At 39.3% G+C, this 19441-nt stretch overlaps 1 protein-coding gene across 17 annotated transcripts in view; it reads left to right on the forward strand.

Moving 5' to 3' along the window:
- Nucleotides 1-19441, forward strand: part of LOC113226958 (Down syndrome cell adhesion molecule-like protein Dscam2) — a 73157-nt gene that overhangs the window by 47263 nt on the left and 6453 nt on the right. For 4 of the 17 annotated variants that reach the window (XM_026459790.1, XM_026459791.1, XM_026459786.1 and 1 more), the window contains exons 14-37: nt 663-956; nt 9978-10097; nt 10319-10492; nt 10601-10689; nt 10771-10978; nt 11068-11224; nt 11318-11569; nt 11655-11765; nt 11859-12100; nt 12216-12371; nt 12462-12610; nt 12695-12827; nt 13014-13123; nt 13206-13365; nt 13876-14027; nt 14134-14216; nt 14295-14471; nt 14576-14640; nt 14990-15091; nt 15439-15636; nt 16170-16346; nt 17027-17125; nt 18760-18932; nt 19219-19332. In XM_026459790.1, the coding sequence (XP_026315575.1) occupies nt 663-956; nt 9978-10097; nt 10319-10492; nt 10601-10689; nt 10771-10978; nt 11068-11224; nt 11318-11569; nt 11655-11765; nt 11859-12100; nt 12216-12371; nt 12462-12610; nt 12695-12827; nt 13014-13123; nt 13206-13365; nt 13876-14027; nt 14134-14216; nt 14295-14471; nt 14576-14640; nt 14990-15091; nt 15439-15636; nt 16170-16346; nt 17027-17125; nt 18760-18932; nt 19219-19332 (3695 nt within the window). The other 13 variants (XM_026459798.1, XM_026459799.1, XM_026459794.1 and 10 more) reach the window with 9 other exon arrangements.

Raw genomic sequence — 19441 nt, forward strand, 5'->3', positions numbered from 1 at the left:
TCAGAACCAAAAGGTCGGCTAGGGAGTCCGGTATCTTAAAGCATCAACTGTACTTAAGGAACGAACAAGTGATTCATTTCATTCGCAAGTTTTAACTATTAAGTACAAAACTATGATGATTATGATTATTGTAAAGAAGAAGAGAGCCTCTTACGCAAAACACATTTTAAAGACAAAAACTTAGTTATTTCCAAAGTCGTTGTTTAATATAAATGTTTAAAGGAATTGCTTAAGAGGTGTGCCAGTGAGTTATATAAATGAATTAATGGCAATATTAATACATACAATAAACAAAAATCAATTTAACTCAGTCAATCTCTTCTAGAAAATAATATCATGGATAAAACTGTACGAAAAAACTAAGTAAATGAAAGATTATTTATATATACATAATTTCACAGATGTCAAACAAACAAACATTCTATAAATCACCGCAAATTATATCAAATCTATGATATTATTTACTGTATTAATAATAATTATAATTTCTTTTCAGGACGGTATTATAACTGTTATATTTTAGAGAACGAAATTTTAAATTAACATTTTTTAGGAAAAGTATTAAAGGTGTTTATGCCCGCCAAAGATACATCGTTTGCCGTATACGCTCCTGTACCTTTATTCTTAGCTTTTTAATGTGGGTATCATTAAATAACGCACAGTTGCTCCGCAAATTCTGCCATTTGAGTTCGGCGAGGAACCCGCGAACGCCGGAGATATGGCTTCGATATCTTGCGCCGTGAGCAAAGGCGATTTGCCGCTGAACATAACGTGGATGCTTAATGGCCAAACAATATCTAACAACAACAAGATGGGAATCGTACTAACGAGTATCAACAAAAAAACCTCGATTATGAATGTAGACTCAGTAAGTGGAATACACAGGGGCACCTACCACTGTGTGGCAACGAACCCGGCAGGCACCGCCAACCACAGTGCGATACTTGAAGTTAATGGTACTATACAGATTGATATAACATCTCGGCTTGTGTTACTTTCGGTTAAAATTATTTCCAAATTCTTTTAGATACCCTGCCTATTGCAATGTAACCAAAATTTTGCTTTAGTCCCACCACAAATCACGCCGTTCGAATTCGGGGAAGAAATTCTAAATGAAGGAGAGACTGCATCCGTGTCTTGCGTAATGAGCAAAGGAGATCTTCCTGTCGTATTCAAGTGGCGCTTTAATGGAGAAGAAATAAGGCCGCGTAACAAACTTGGGATAGTCTTAACCACCATCAGCAAGAAAACGTCTATACTTAACATTGAACCCGTCAGCTCTATTCACAGAGGCTCATACACTTGTGAAATTAAAAACGATGCGGGTGAAACCAATCACACCACACTCCTAAGCGTTAACGGTTCGCTTCAATCATTATTAGTTTGTTTTGTTTTAATACCACCGCTTTTTATATCACGACAGTTCCTCCTCAAATCTTACCCTTCGAGTTTGGCGATGAACCTGCCAATGCTGGTGATACCGCATCCGTTCAGTGCGTTATGAATAAAGGCGATTTACCAGCCAATTTCTCATGGAGTTTGAATGGAAGAAAAATAGCGCAGCGTAATAATATGGGTATAGCCTTTGGTAGCATGAGCCGAAAAATGTCCATCCTTAACATTGATTCTGTAAATGGAACTCATAGAGGGGTATACATCTGTCATGTCGAGAATCAAGCTGGTCATGTGAATCACAGTGCAACGTTGGAAGTCAATGGTTTATAATTCCACATACATATTCAAATTTTTTCGTAGCGTCGCAATTTTATATTCTGTTTTTATCTTACGTAGTATTCATTTTATTACTGTCCTAATAGTGATGCCCCAAATCCATCCATTTACCTTCGGCGAGGAACCGGCCAATGCAGGCGACACAGTTGGAATACAATGTATGGTCACAAAAGGGGACGCTCCTATTAACATAACATGGCAATTAAACAGGAAGCCTGTACGTAATATCCCAGGAATCACAGTAACCAAGATTGGTCATAAGTCAAGCAGTCTTTCTATAGACTCAGTAGCTTCAATACATTCAGGCACCTATACTTGTTCAGCTACCAATCAGGCGGGACATGCCAATTTTTCTTCAGAGTTGGCAGTTAATGGTAACTTCATAAAATATGCCGTGCACGCATATAATATGCTTTTATATTTTATTTTTCTGGCATAAAATAGCATTTGTCCTTTCCTTTGTCCTGTTTTATAAATTGTAGATTTATGACAGGGTTGCTTGAGTTCACTTTATTTCAGCTAAATGGAAACGTCTTGATAGTTATACCACAGGTCACGCCGTTCCACTTCGGGGATGAAATTTTAAATGCTGGAGACACAGTATCACTGACTTGCACTGTGGGGAAAGGCGACTTGCCTTTAAAAATTCATTGGCAACTCAACGGTGTAGATTTAAACACCGGAAACGGTGTTGTAATAAACAGAAATGGAAAAAGAATATCTGTCTTGAGCATTGAAAACGTCCAACATGAACACATCGGCAATTACACTTGCATAGCTGAAAATGACGCTGGGATTTCTAGTCACAGCGCCGTGCTCAACGTTAATGGTATCAAAATTTACAATTGTCACGAAATGAACTTTTTATTTTATTCGCACGGTTTTTGGATATTTTGTATTTATTTTTACGTATTATAATGCTGTCCTACCTCCTCAAGTTGCCGTAGGAATGAACTATCAATCATGGTTGCTCCGTAAACAGTTAGGAGTAATCCCATTGTCCCGCAGGGCATAACCACGTGTGTGGCAAAGAGCAAAATTTCACTTCGGCCATTATAACTTTGCCATTTTACATCCTATATTTGTAACATACTTTTTTATTATCTTTAGTTGCACCACAAATTATGCCCTTTGACTTCGGCGCTGAACCTGTCAACGATCAAGAAATGGTTGTAGTCATTTGCACCGTCAGTAAAGGCGACATGCCCCTCAATATACAATGGTTCTTTAACCAAAAACCGGTCAAGACTGAAACTAATGGTATAACGCTTACAAACACCAAGCGAACCAGCCAGCTCACAATCGAATCAGTCACTCATCATAATCAAGGAAACTATACATGTGTTGTCAAAAATCAAGCTGGTGAAACAAACCATACAGCAGAACTCTACGTGAACGGTACTTTGGTGTGGCAAGCATAACAATTACAACACTCTCGTTTCTGCTTTTACCGCGTTTTCAAAATGCTTTCAATTTGATTTTGCCTTTTCCCTATAGTTCCTCCGCAGATAACGCCGTTTGAATTTGGCGAAGAAACAGTAAACGCCCAAGAAATGGTTTTGGTTACCTGCACCGTTAGCAAAGGTGATCTTCCGTTAAAGATTGATTGGTACTTCAATGGAAACAAAGTGAAATCAGGGGATAAAGGCGTCAGTCTTCTAAATACTAAGCGCACGAGCCAACTTAGTATTGAATCCGTTAGTCATCAAAATCAAGGAAATTATACTTGTGTTGTGAATAATGAAGCGGGCTCCATGAATCACACGTCACAATTATTTGTAAATGGTATAAACTTTACAACCATTAACAATATTTGTTTTATGTAACACTAAAACACCGTAGATTGTAGTTCCTGTTTTGTTCCCTCCTACATCCAAACTAACTGTTCCCCTTCGTAACTTTGGCGGGGCATAAAAATCTGTACCGAATTTCTTACATTATTTTCTAAAATACTAAAAGACTATTAGGGTTTTACAGTGGCGCCAATCATAGCTCCTTTTGAGTTCGACGAATCCATATTTTATGGAGAGGGAGTTCAAGTAATGTGCCACGTAACTAAAGGGGACAAACCTCTGGATTTCAAATGGAGTTTTAACGGAGGAGAAGTGAGTTTACTGACAGGGTTGACCATCATGAACGTTGGGGACATGGGATCCGCTCTCATAATACCTGCAGTGACAGCTAAACATGCTGGCAATTACACGTGTACTGCCTCCAACATTGTCGCCAGAGCTAGCCACCACGCCACGCTCAATGTTAAGGGTACACGTCATACGTTCGCAATGCATAGTCTGTGCTTTCTGTGTTCGTTTTCCCCACCAACCCTTTCACTCAAATTAATCTCATTACAAAGTAAATAAAGTTTACACATAAAATTTCTGTTGGACGTCTTTTTCAGTCGCGCCAATTATATCTCCGTTTGAATTTGATGAAGCTGTTTTTTATGGAGAGAGCATACAAGTTATGTGCCACATTCCAAAAGGCGATATGCCTTTAAATCTCATATGGTTGTTCAATGGACGACTCGTAAATACAAACGATGCAGTAACCGTAACAAAAGTAGGAGATAGAAGTTCCATACTGGCAATTCCAGCCGCAACAGAAAAACATTCCGGAAATTATACTTGCACCGCTTCCAACACAGTAGCCAGCACCAACCACACAGCCATATTAAACGTTCAGGGTACACTCAATGTTTATTTTGCGTCTTGTTGTTTTCAGTTTGATTTTTCTTTTCTTGTTACCCTCACCAGTTCCTCCGCACATCGTTCCATTTGAAGCCGAAGAGCAGGTCTTTGCCGGTGAATCTGTACAACTGACATGTCATGTATCTAAAGGGGATGCCCCTCTGACTATCACATGGAGTTTCCATGGGCAAGAATTGTCCACCCATCAAGGAATAACTACAACCAAGATTGGCCACCGTACCTCACTGTTAACAATATCAGCTGCGACATTCGGTCACAGTGGAGAATATTCATGCCACGCCACCAACCTTGCTGGATTGGCTGTTCACTCCGCTACTGTCAATGTTCATGGTATTCCCAGAAATCCGTTCGCTACTCTTGCCTCTACCGCACGTTGCACGCTTGCCTCAGTAATAAACTTGGCTTTCTGGATTAACAGTACTGCCATACATCGTACCCTTCGAGGCGGACGAGTCGGTGTTCGCCGGCGAGTCAGTCCAGCTCAATTGTCATGTATCGAAGGGTGACTTGCCACTTGACATTAAGTGGCATTTCCATGGCTTTGAAAATACCTCGTCACACCTCGGCATCTTAACTACTAAAATGACTTCGCGTACTTCGTTTCTATCCATCGCGGCTGCCACCGCCAGTCACAGTGGCAACTATACCTGCGTAGCTACCAACAGTGCCGGTTCTACCAATCATTCAACTGTCCTTAATGTTCATGGTCAGTTTAATTTACTCATCATATGTCATCGTATGTTAAGTACATCACAGCCATTCAATGCGTGCAAGCATATGAATGGAACTAGCATGTATTCTATTCATATGTGTTTGTAAAGTACGCTTTTATTTTATTTTGTCATCAATTTGTTTTAACCTTTCATCAACAGCATTTATTTCATACAGTTACACCAAACATTTTGACCTTTGACGTCGGCGAAACCCTGTTTTCGCGAAAGTTGGTGCAAATGATGTATCACACAATGAAAGAAATTCTCTTTGAATGTACATTAAGAATTTAATGGACTCGGCCTTTGTTGTGGGCCTTAGGAACATTTTTGAAGGCAATAGGTCTTCGTTGTTAGTACGGGGGTCGATGGGGATCGATTACAAACATTCCTTTTATTTGGGATATTTGTTTTTAAACTGCACTTTTCCATTTTGTCTGATAGAATATTTTCGGTTTTAAGTGGTTCCACATATAAAACCATTCGAGATTGAAGAAACAATATTTGCGGGAGAGTCTGTGCATCTTACATGCCACGTATCGAAAGGAGACCGACCACTTCAAATAACATGGAGTTTTCAAGGAAATGAAATACCTTACCATAATAACATGGGAATCACTACTACTAAGTTAGGAGATCAAGCTTCTGTGCTAAGCATACCGACCGCAATGGGTCGCCACAGCGGAAACTACACGTGCACTGCCAGTAATCGCGCCGGTCGTGCGCATCACTCTGCCCTTATCAACATTCATGGTATTCGATGTCGTCTTTACCCTTAGAGTTTCTATTTTATCTTGCAACTTCAAAATATAGACATGCACGTTTAGATCTAATTTTAGAATTTATTGTTCTTTCTATTTTGATTAGTTCCTCCCCACATAATGCCGTTCGAAATAGAGGAGTCCATCTACTATGGAGAGTCGGTGCAAATTACTTGCCATGCCAGCAAAGGTGACAGGCCTATAACCATCACGTGGACATTTGAAGGCAACGAGTTATCGAGTCATAGTATGGAAATTAAAACAATGAAAATGGCAGACCAAACTTCTTTTTTATCAATACCGTCGGTCACGGGGGCACATAGTGGAAATTACACTTGCATTGCGCGAAATAGAGCTGGAGAAGACAGATACTCTACGTCTCTCCATGTCAAGGGTATTCATAGTTAGACATCGCAGCATGCTTGTAAAAATTATGTAAATTAATGCTAATATTTCCTTATTTAGTCGTTCCCCACATCAAACCCTTCGAGTTGGACGAAGCCGTGTTCGCGGGGGAATCTGTTCATCTTGACTGTCACGTATCGAAAGGGGATACGCCCTTAAATATTACTTGGAGATTTCAAGGAGAACCTGTTACTCGAAGAATGGGCTTGAAGACTACAACACTTAGCGAGCGCGTCTCCGTCCTTGATATCCCAAATGCTTTGGGCCAAAATAGTGGCAACTACACATGTACAGCAAGTAACAAAGCGGGCACCGCGAGTCACACTGCAGTCCTCAACGTCATTGGTACCGATACCTAAAACTCAATATTCTGGGTGATGCTTGCTTTCTGTTCAGTTCCTCCTGTGGTCCAACCCTTCTCATTTGGGGAAGTCGCGATGAACTCCGGGCAAGTCGTAACGGAACCGTGTTCAGTAATCGAGGGCGACCACCCCTTGCAGCTGCGGTGGTTGTTCAACGACGAACCTATTAAGCCGAGGTCCGGTGTCACCGTATTTAACATAGGAGAAAGAAGCGCTATTCTTAGTATTGGTTCCGTATCCCATATACACGCTGGGAACTACACTTGCGTCGCGGAAAACCAAGCAGGAACTCATTCTCATACCGCAACTTTGATCATTAACGGTTAATTACACTGTTCTCGTTCTTACTTATTAGATCATTTTGTTATTATATTTCGTTGTATACACCACCCAATAATTAAATTAACTTCCAGTCCCTCCTAATATTCTGCCATTCACGTTGGGCGAAAAGCCTGCTAATGTAGGAGAGTATTTGCAAGCAGCTTGCACTGTTAATTTTGGAGATCTTCCATTGACTATCACCTGGACTTTCAACGGAAATCTTATTTCACCAATAAATAGTGATTATATTATGACTAATTCTAAACGGAGCAGTATACTTATAATTGAATCTGTCGACGCAAAACACGCTGGCACTTATACTTGCATTGGAGAGAACCACGCGGGGCGTACATCATATTCAGCAGAACTAATAGTATACGGTTAGTCGCATCGTAATGGTAGATTGTATTGTTTTGTCTATTAGATGATAACATTTGTTTCAGTTCCTCCAAAAATAGCACCTTTTTCTGCCGGGTCAGAGCCGGCTTTTCTTGGTGATTATTTTGCACTTCAATGCATTATAACACACGGCGATCAACCGGTACAAATCGAGTGGACGGTCAATAATAAGTCAGCTAACTCCCTCTCTGGAGCTCGCGTCAGTAACGTGGACCGAAGAAGTAGTGTTCTCACGATAGAGTCAGTGGACGCGAAACACGCCGGCCTATATAATTGTACAGCAAGCAATGGTGCAGGCGTCGCTTCGCACAGCACGGAGCTTATAGTAAAGGGTGCGAAATAATTATGACTACGTTTCTGCTTGCCACTTCTCCTCACTCATATCTATGCGTTTGTTGCTTTAAAGATTTTTATTGTCCTAGTTCCACCCGTGATAGTGCCGTTCAATTTCGGAGAGGTGCCATCCAACCCTGGAGACACAGCGGTAGTAAACTGCGTTGTTACAAAGGGTGACTTGCCTCTCGAAATATCGTGGACGTTTAGCAGCGAGACAATAGATTCAACCCAGCAACGAGACATCACAACGACTCCGCTAGGACCACGCGCCTCAGTACTCACCATCAATTCAGTGAGCGCTAACCACCAAGGAAACTACACATGTATTGTACAGAACGAGGCTGGCCGCGCGGAGTACGTGGCAACCCTCATCGTAAATGGCACGTCTATATTATTATGCAATATTGAGATCTCACAACAATGGGGACTAACATCACAGAATCGCACTTTCGAAAGATCGATCTATACACAACACTACTGTATACTCCACAATCTCACCAGTCGCTAACATTGCCTGACTATGATCGTTTTAACACACTTTCTATGATATTTCCAGTACTACCTCGCATTGTTCCGTTCTCGTTCGAGACTCCATTGTTTGCGGGGCAGGCGACCCAAGTAACTTGTTTAGTCTCGGAGGGCGATCAGCCTCTCAATATTCAATGGTACTTCAAAGGACAACCTTTAAAGGCGAAATTCGGTGTAACACCGACTAACATAGGACAAAGGGCATCATTGCTTCTCATAGACCCAGCGAACTGGTCACACAGCGGCGCGTATGCGTGTGTCGCGCGTAATAATGCGGGCTTATCCAACTATACCGCCTCACTCGAAGTTCACGGTACTATTTATCATCTGACTCCCCAATACTAGCACGGATGAGCTTTGCATAGATTCAGTATAATGCTTACTCGACTTTTTCAATATAAAGTATGCTCTGAACGTCAATCCGACGATATAAAATGGATCTTCGTTGAATTATCTTCAAAATGCCGAAATCGTTAAAAAATCGTCTTGAATGTCGTTCTAAGGAACCGGCTGCGGCTATCATCGACAAAACCATTTCTTGTTCCTATCCTTGCGAGTTCAGTTTTTCTAATCCTTCCTTTCCTTGTGTTCCTGTCTGTATTTTATGTTGGTTCAATTATTTGCATATGTGACGTTTAGGTTCGCATGCTGTTTATGCTTGTCTTACTAACTTATACGTTGAAATAATTTTGGTTTCCCAATAAATAATATTTTCTGATTTTGTGGAACATAAAATAATTTGTAAGATTTCAGAAATTGTCAGTTGCGCATAAACATTATTTCAACGGACATTACGTTTATTTTGGGTGATTTGGTGCTTGTTCATTTCAGTTCTTCAATCAAAAATTACTAACTAGTTTTTTATGTTGTACGTAAATGTAGTCCTGCTTCTAAATTTCTTTTGCAAATACGTATGTTAAAGATACTTAAAAAGCTTCTATAGCGACAGCTTTGCAGGTATAATCGTATAATCAAAACATTTACTCACTACTTTCATTATTTCTTCAATATTTAAATTTCCAATCAGGCAATTTGAAATTTTTAAACCATGTTATACAAATCTTTGTATTATCTATGCGATTTTTGTATTAATAATCATGTTATACAAATTCTTGAGTTCTAGGAGCTTTTTAGGTATTTCAAACTGTTAAAATTGAATCGATATGTGTTCAGTGTTATTTAAGCCAATTCATTAGATTTCTAAAACAGTGCTGGTTATAAGTCGTAAATTTTACTTAGTAAATAAATTACATTCTTAAACGTTCGATTCAAATTTAACCAGTGTCCTAATTATAATTTGTTTAGACAAGAGTAATATTTTGGAGTCAAAATTTTCTTTTTAATTTCATAACAACAAAATCTTTTTAATTTAAAGAACGAATTAAGGTAACTAAAATAAAATCGTGCCCTTGTCTAAACTTTTGCCAATGTAATTAAAATAGATATCCCTCAAAAACTTTCTTAAAGCTAATAGCTCGAAGTACTGGACCGTTTTTAATTTTTTTAAGTCCAATGATTTAATTTAAAGTTTGGGTATTAAAATACATATGTATACATAATAATATATAAAATTTAAAAAAACTTTGCAATAGTAAAACTCTAATAACAAGTTTTAAGCAAAACTCTAAGAAGAATTTGTCTTATACATTTACTTAATAATGGCTCCAAAATTTACGTTAAAAGCAATAATTTTAATCTGACTCGTGACATTTTCAGTTCCTCCTCGCTGGATTCTTGAGCCTACAGATAAAGCATTTGCACAAGGCTCTGATGCTAAAGTAGAATGTAAAGCCGATGGTTTTCCAAAGCCCCAAGTGACATGGAAGAGGGCTGAAGGTAGGAATATCTTAAGTTTATCTAAAACCTTGATAGGTATGTAGGTGGTCTGTCTATGTGATCATAGACAGACCACCTACATAGGCCCTGGTTCAACATTCGAAATATGAAGCTCCATGCGGCTGCAAGTTTCGTAGGCAGACGTCTACGAAAGGGAAAATATTTTCACAATTTCAATTTTATGTAAAGCATTTAATATAACCCCATTGATGTAATTTCAGGAGACACTCCTGGCGATTACAAAGACCTTAAACCGAACAATCCTAACGTGAAAGTTGAGGATGGTACTTTATCTATTTCAAATATTCAAAAGACAAACGAAGGCTATTACCTTTGCGAAGCCGTTAATGGAATTGGATCTGGATTGTCAGCTGTCATTCTTATTAGCGTTCAGGGTAAGTTTTGCTTAGTAGAAATGTAGAATTAAGATGAATAAAAGACCTACCTTACACTATTGTGTAGCTGTTAGATTGTACTAAAAGTTTAATTAACTGTTATTCTAGCTCCTCCACAATTTGAGATTAAGATGAGGAATCAAACTGCTCGACGAAGTGAACCCGCTGTACTACAATGCCAAGCTAAGGGTGAAAAGGTAGTGGATAAATTCGAAATTTAAAATTGAATGCATCTAAACTCGCTGATGCTCATTAACTTATTTTCCTAACATTTACAGCCCATCGGTATCATTTGGAACATGAACAACAAGCGACTTGAGCCTAAATCCGATCCCCGATACACGATCCGCGAAGAGATTTTGCCTGGTGGTGTTGTATCCGATCTTAGTATTCGGCGAACCGAACGAGCTGACAGTGCACTTTTCACGTGCGTCGCCACTAACGCTTTTGGCTCTGATGATACTAGCATCAATATGATTATTCAAGGTACAAACCAGCGTCGTTACTATAAGGCCTTCATATTATTAACATACTTAATAAATGTACATAAGCAAACGTACATATTTCATTTACAGAGGTACCTGAAACTCCATACGGCTTAAAGGTGCTAGACAAATCTGGCAAGACTGTTCAGTTATCTTGGGCTGCTCCTTACGATGGAAACTCGCCAATCAAAAAGTACCTCATTGAATACAAACACGCTAAGGGCAACTGGGAAAAGGATATTGACAGGCAAGAACAATTCGAATTCACTTTGTTTGTTTTCGTTAAGTTATATACATATATAAAGGTGTACTTATGAAATATCTAAAACTTTGTAAACAGGGTTCTCGTACCTGGTGATACGACTGAGGCTGGAGTGTACAGGCTGCGCCCTGCCACCACATACCACATCAGGATTGTCGCTGAGAATGAACTAGGAACATCTGAGCCTTCAGAAACTGTGACCATCATTACTGCTGAAGAGGCGCCCACTGGTCCACCACAAGACGTTAAAGTTGATGCTGTGGACAAACATACGCTTAGAGTTACGTGGAAACCACCACCACCTAAGGATTGGAATGGCGAACTCCAAGGGTTAGTTATAATCTATATCAAGCTCATCACTCCACCTGTATTGTAATCATTAACGCTGTTAATTACTATATTCATCAATTTACAGGTACTACGTTGGTTATAAACTGGCCTCAAGCAACAAGTCTTTCGTATTCGAAACTGTTGATATCTCAAAGGAATCTGGTAAAGAGCATCACTTGGACATTCTGAATCTGAAGTAAATATTATCGTAATACGAGTATATGAATGAATACGATAAAAAAATGCAAATTACTTACGACTTTGTTTTTGTAAAATTTATTAATTTCAGAACCTATACGCAATATTCAGTAGTCGTTCAAGCTTTTAACAAGATGGGTTCTGGACCAGTTTCAACAGAAGTAAAGGCTTATACCGCTGAAGGTGCTCCCTCTGCTCCACCACAAGATGTGCTTTGCACTACCCTCACTGCCCAGACGATTCGAGTTTCATGGATCTCTCCTCCTTTGGCTTCTGCTAATGGACTTATTAAAGCCTACAAGGTGGTCTATGGACCCAGCGAAACTTGGTATGGTGAGTATGTACATATAAAACGTTTAGAAAATTATTTTCAAAAACTGTTAACTGATAACGATATGAGAGAACTATTACCTATATAAGAGTCAATTCGTTATTAACAAAATTTCAGACGAAAAGACAAAAGACACTAAGATTACGGCTAGCAGCGAGACTATTCTTCATGGACTTAAAAAATACACGAACTACTCAATGGAAGTGCTTGCAACAACCAATGGAGGTGACGGTGTCAGGTCTGCTCCTATTCACTGCCAGACTGAGCAGGACGGTAATATTTCGTGATCACTAAAAACTGTCTCCATTTTTTAGCACTATAAAATATGTAACAGACTTTACTAATACAACTATTTCTTTATAGTACCCGAAGCACCACGAGCTGTGAAAGCGCTAGTTATGGGACCTGATTCGATTCTCGTTTCCTGGAGGCCGCCAGCGCAGCCAAATGGTGTTGTCACCCATTACAACGTATACACCCAAGCTCAGAACGCTGAACCTCATCCTAACAAGGTATAAATAGAACACACACACACGAAATAAACCTTAGATCAATTCAACCTACATGAAATCTAACAAATCTTCAACATTTTATAGGTACTAGCATCTCAAACTAGCTACTCCGCAACTGATTTAAAACCAGGCCGCTACGACTTCTGGGTCACTGCTTCTACAATTATTGGTGAAGGTCAACCGTCAGCCACAGCATCTTGCAGCCCTAGCGACAAAGGTAAAATAACTTTCCATATAAATACAATTTTAAAATTGATTTAACGCAGTTTATTTTACTCCTGAAACAGGTAATCAGGTAAGGTCTGTTTTAGGTGTCAGTCTTCCATTTATAATACAACATTGACATTAGTCAGTAAGAAACAATGAAATTATATTATGAGATTATTTTTTAACTATTTTTCAGTGCCAGCAAAGATTGCATCTTTCGACGAGTCTTTCACTGCCACATACAAGGAAGATGTTAAATTGCCCTGTCTCGCTGTAGGTGTACCTCCTCCTAACATTCTATGGAAGGTAAGACTGATGATTGAAAAAAAATAGCTGAAATTAATTATGGTTTAATTCGGACAAAGGCTAATCTTTCTGCATTGTTTAGGTAAAAGGCCAGCCCCTAGAAGCATCTGAGCGTGTACGACAACTGCCCGAAGGTTCGCTTCAAATTGCTGGTGTAGCTCGTGAAGACGCTGGGGAATATTCATGCCATGTTGATAATCAGTTCGGCACTGACACTGTTACACACACACTTTCTGTCCTTGGTGAGTACGATAATAATTTCCGAGGTCGTACAGCCTTCTTATTGTCAGTTATCGTACTAAACCAAATTACGCATAATATGTCGGAAACAATCATGAGCACGGACGAAAAACTGCGACATAGGGAACTGTGGGTGGTGACGAGAGAGGATACAGTGCTGGTTGGACATAGTGTTCTGTGGGTTGGACTCTCGAGCGGCACACCACCACCTAAAAACTGTCCTACGTTTCGCCTATTGCCTAATTCGATCGTTAAAATTGATAGAAAGGACAAGTTGTTATTCGATTTCAAAGTGATTAAAATATAGTGTTACCATTAAATGCAATCTAATTGTACGATTCCTAAATCTGCTGAAACGATGTCTGAAGATTCATTTCTAAACCTTGACGGTTCCGACACATATAATCTGCAGGCACTTTAAATTATTAAATGGGATAGACATCGAGGTCATTTTTTATTTGATTTTTAGTTTTTAATGTGAAATTAATAATCACTTAAATTGTCGTCTCTAGCACCACCATTCCCACCGCAACTGAGCATCGCGGCTTCCTCTGTATCCTCGCTAACTCTTCGCCTGAAGCCTTCTGAAGATGCCGACCAGTCGCCAGCTGCCGGCTACACCATCCATCATAAACAGGAATTCGGAGATTGGGAAACTGTTCAGGTGAGTGCGGATCAAACTTTTATTACGTCTTCCGTAGTATAATAATATTACATTTGAAAACAAAGTGATAATCAGGTAGTAATAATTTCATGCATTTATCTTCCAGATTCCTAGCAACACTGATACCTACACTCTAGAAAACCTGCTGTGTGGTTCTAGATATCAGCTTTACGTAACTGCTTACAACGGGTAAGAGAAAAATCTAAGATTAATTATATCGATTTTAATACCAGAATTTGAAATTTTATCAATAATATTCTGTTGCAGAATCGGCACCGGTGAAGCCTCAGACGTAGTAATTGCTCGTACTCGCGGATCCAAGCCTCCGGTGCCTCGCGCTGCTGAGTTTATCGAAGTAGGAAGCTCATCGGTGACCCTGCATCTGAAACAGTGGCTAGACGGCGGTTGTCCCATGAGCCATTTCGTTGTGGAGAATAAAAAGAAGTGAGTACACTTTCCACGCAAACAAACAGTACATTAGTCCCAAGTAAAATGTTTATGATTTATTTATAAAGGTAGGTACTTACTTATCTGAGTTTACTTTACAGGGGTGCTGCTGAATGGAACCAGATTTCTAACACGGTGAAACCTGGCGGCAACTTTGTCGTACTCGGTAGGTACCATTCCATTAGAGATACTTCACAAGGGTTACCTATCAGTAGTCCGAATTGACATTTTCCAGAAATAACGTTTGCTCGAATTTTCATAACCTGGAAAGTAATTTTGAGAGGAAACTGTTTTTTTTAAACCTAACCTAACTGACCTAATCGTGTCTTTGCGATAAACAACCAACATATTCTGAAAGAACAACGGTTTCGTTATAATTCGGTTTTCGGTGTAACGAAAATTCGAACAAACGTTATTTCGGAAAAAAAATTCGAGTTTGTGACAGGTTACCTTCACAAGTGACCTTTCTGCGACGACTGTCGTATTAACTTGGAATTGTAAAACATTTTTTTTAGACCTGGAACCGGCCACTTGGTATGTGTTAAGAATAACTGCACACAACAATGCTGGCTTTAACGTCGCCGAATATGAGTTCGCTACGTTGACCATGACCGGAGGTACGTTCACCCGCCATTTCAATTGAAATGTATTTATTTTTAATTGCTTGAATAAATTATTTTTCGAATAACATACCTGAAATGCATTGCCATTTTTGTTCGTCACAAGTTATCATTTTATGACATGTGGATTCCCAGTTAACATGGGGCTTTGCATTTCAGGTACGATCGCACCCGCGCGCGAGATTGGCGGTGGCTCCCTTACTACCGAACAAACAATAAAGATAATTTTGTCTCATCTGAATCTGATCGTACCTGTAGTGGCTGCAATTCTCGTCATCGTCATTGCCATCATCGTAGTGTGCGTGGTGCGAGGATCAAGGGACCAACATAAAGGTGTGTTATAGGAACCATCGCTCCATTGCCCGGCAACTCTTACGCAGGCAGGGAACTGCCCCCTTGGGTGAAGGCTTGGTTGGAACCAGAAGTCTTAGTCCCGATCCTTATGACTATAGTAGTATTCGTCGTGGGAGTGGTGGTGATCTGCTTGACCTTAGCGCGTAGGAACACGCCTCACCGTCTGCGAGGTCAGAAGGACGTGTACTGTATGTATAGTGGCATGAAACGCCGCTTTATTTATTAATTTTCCTACATTCGTTACTTTTTACCATTTAGTGCCTCAATCATGAGATTACAGTTACGTTGCCGGTATATTTGACAATATGCGTGGCAAATTGTACAGCGCCCCTACCGGTCACAAGAAGAAGTAACATTTTGTATACAAATATTTTATGCAGCGCTAATGACAACTGTACTTTAACCTCATGGTCACACATCATCATTTTTTCATGCGAATGATTATTTGTACCCACTCTGTACCTGTAGTGAAGATAATCATTCGCATGAAAAAATGCGTCATTAATTGTCTTCATTTTTCTATTCTTTTGTATCAAAATTCATCGTCTATATTATTTGCGAAAGCTGTTTAGATGTGGTTAGTGACCTATTTACTAACATTATATCTTTAACACATAATAGGTATATACAATAGTCCACATTAAAATCTACGTTAAAATATACGACCGAATCGCTTATGGAGTTAACAAATCATTTATTAACAAATAATTTATTAATTTAGATGATGCAGTATACAACGCGTCGCAAGCTGCTCTAGGTGGAGGCACTGGCACTTTGGACAAACGTGGTGGACTCCGTGATGAACTTGGCTACATTGCCCCTCCAAACCGCAAACTACCCCCCGTTCCTGGATCTAACTATAACACATGCGATCGTGTGAAGAGGCAGGCCGTCATTAGTAAGTAGTGTATAGGCTTAAATCTAAACAACTCTTGTATAGGTACGACTCTAAAACAGTCGCATTTTTTATCACAATTTTTTTCCTTAAATTTTTTCTTCACTACACACTGAATGTTACTTATAAGGTACATTAATAATTAAATGTCCTACTCGTAGTTTTTTTTACCTTTACCTGCACGGCCTAAGCTATTTCTTATCTCCTATGTTCCTCTTCTCTTATTTTACACGTTTTATATTTAATATAAGGGTGACAGCAAAAAGTTCATTATTGCGAATGGTCGTTTTTAAACACACATCGATGGTTTTACTTTAATAATTATCTAATTTCCTTCACTATGGTTGTGGTGAATAGAAAAAAATGTAGCATCCCCTGCTGTGTTGTGACGTCCAAAATGTGACCTCATTGTCTGAACTAGAACGATTCTATATGACAAGTTATACCTAGTGCAGACAAGAATGTGTACGTCATAAACGTCCTATATGGTGTAGTTACTCTTTAATTATAGTCTCACGACAACTTTGTCATTATATATATAACTTAACAACTACAAAATTAGAGTTAGAATTCTAGCTCGTTCTAACATTAGCACTTTAAATGTTAGTTATATAGTAACAAGTGAAACCATATTGGAAGAGTAGAGCTATGCATGCAAAGCGTAACGCAGTAGTGTGGTTCAGTGGGCGCGCACTCAACGTGGGACCCACGCAGGCATCACTACGAGCGTGTGCGGAGGCCGCGCATGCGCCGCGTGGGCTCGGGTGATACTATATCGACAGGTGAGAAGCTTGCTGCCTTACTAGCAAGCAGAGGACATATCTAAAGGCTGATTTTAGATTTGCGCTCAGAACTCGTACAAATAAAAAAACAAAACTAGCGGAAGTCGTAAGATTATGTTGTTTTATTCTCAATAATCACGTCGTGTGTAATATAAAATATTAATATGATATTTATTGCATAAAGAAGTTATAAAAAAAATCAAACTGAAAGTCATTAATTCCACTAAGCACTTGCTAATCTTGCGAAAATCTGAAAACAGCCTCAACACGGAACTAGTGCTGGGAAGTCAGTAAAATAATATCGTATAGAACACGTAACTTTTCGCCTAACAAAGTATTAGTTATTTTGATCGCCACTGACTCTCCAATGCATTACATTAAGATATCGATAACAGAGTGGAGTATAATGCCTGCAGCCTGCGTGAGTATAATTTAAGTGCATGAAATGTGGTGGAAACACTAGTCTGTTTAATTGTCACCATGAAATATAATAAATATTATTTTTAATATATTATTGTTGATATGGAATTGTTGTACCTTTTATGTTGCTTTTTCTCTAACCCAGTTATTTTTATTTGCAATATGAACGCACTGCCTGTAATAAAATACGTAGGTAAGTAAATACGCATGGCAGAAGTAGTAGGTTTACCTATTATAATACGGAAAGACTTACGATACTACAACACCTTAACTACAATTAAGTATTTATAAAATCTGCTCAAGTAGGTGATTTAGAAATCAACATATTAAGCGAAATTAAGTAACTAACCACAAGCGAAAAGCACCTAACCTACGCATATATTTTATTTCATTGTGTCGACAACTAAGCAAATCTGAAAATCCCGCAATCGAACTTGAATTGGCACAATAAAACAAACTAAGAGCGGTTACACCCGGCGACTGATAGCAGCGATGCAGTCGCTAATCGTCTACTTTAAGGGTCATATTCCAGAACTCTACTCAATGCTCAAATCAGGACTTGAGTATGATTTCTAGTGCTTTAAATCATACTCAAGTCAGGATTGTACTGGAAACACAAGCACTGGAAATACGATCCTAATGGCAGGAACTTGAGTATGATTTCGAGTGCTTTAAACCATACTCAAATCCTGACTTGAGCATTGAGTAGAGTTCTAGGATACGTCCCTAAGAGTCGTATTCCAGAACTCTACTCAATGCTCAAGTCTAGACTTGAGTATGATTTCAAGCACTGGAAATACGACCCTAATGGCAAGGACTTGAGTATGATTTCTAGTGCTTTAAATCATACTCAAGTCAGTACACGCGTGCGAGTTTAAGCAGCAATGTAAACGCTATGCAAGGGCGCGACTGCATCGATACAAACGCGTTATTACATTACATCGTTACGCTTACGATTTATACGCGATTGCATCGATGCTGTCGCGCGTTTGCATCGATGCAATCGGCTATAAATCTATAGTGTAGCGACGCATTAATTGCGCGTTTCACGAACGCGCATCGCTGCTAAAAGTCACCGTGTGTGACGACTCTTATGCTCGGCAATTTACAAGCACGTTCTTACATGCTCACAAAACAAATATTACGTTACCACATTACTAACGCCCCATAAAGTGTTTACAGCAATCAATTATTACAATCACGTCTTTACGCAGGCATGGAAGACGAAATATGCCCGTACGCAACGTTCCACCTGCTAGGCTTCCGCGAAGAGATGGACCCGAGCAAGGCATTGGCGTTTCCCCACCACCACGCAGCCCACGCTGGTACTCTGGCCCATCCGCATCCCCACCACCCGGCTCATTCTCGAACTGGATCTCAGAGCATGGTAACGACTCTAAAACAGTCACCTAATGTAGTGATATGGACTACAGGAAATCTTCAATGTACATATTCTGAACCTTAAGATAAATCAATCGTATAGTTGTTTTTGGAGCAGGAACTTGTCCTTACAAAACTGATCATGCTTTTAGAAATTGTCGGGATTGATCTGCTTATTGATATGCTTATTTTTTTGTGAGTTCTCGCATTACATCTTTTAAAGAAAGATTAGTTAAATACGAGGATATATAATAAGGTAATTAATTATAACTAAAAAAAAAAATATTCTCTAGCCCCGTGCCAATAGCCGCTATGCCCGCAAGAACTCTCAAGGAGGACAAAGCGCCATCTACTCGACTGCTCCTGAATACGACGACCCGGCCACCTGCGCTGAAGAGGATCAATACGTAAGTATTCCTTAGGACGAGACGCACAGACATATGCAATACCCACTATAAAAATGCGAAAAAAACTCATATTTTATTAAATAATTTGAGTTAATAAAGAACTTAAAGT

This window comes from Hyposmocoma kahamanoa, unplaced genomic scaffold (assembly GCF_003589595.1).
Source record: "Hyposmocoma kahamanoa isolate Upper Pololo Valley unplaced genomic scaffold, ASM358959v1 202, whole genome shotgun sequence".
Taxonomy (NCBI): Eukaryota; Metazoa; Arthropoda; class Insecta; order Lepidoptera; family Cosmopterigidae; genus Hyposmocoma; species Hyposmocoma kahamanoa.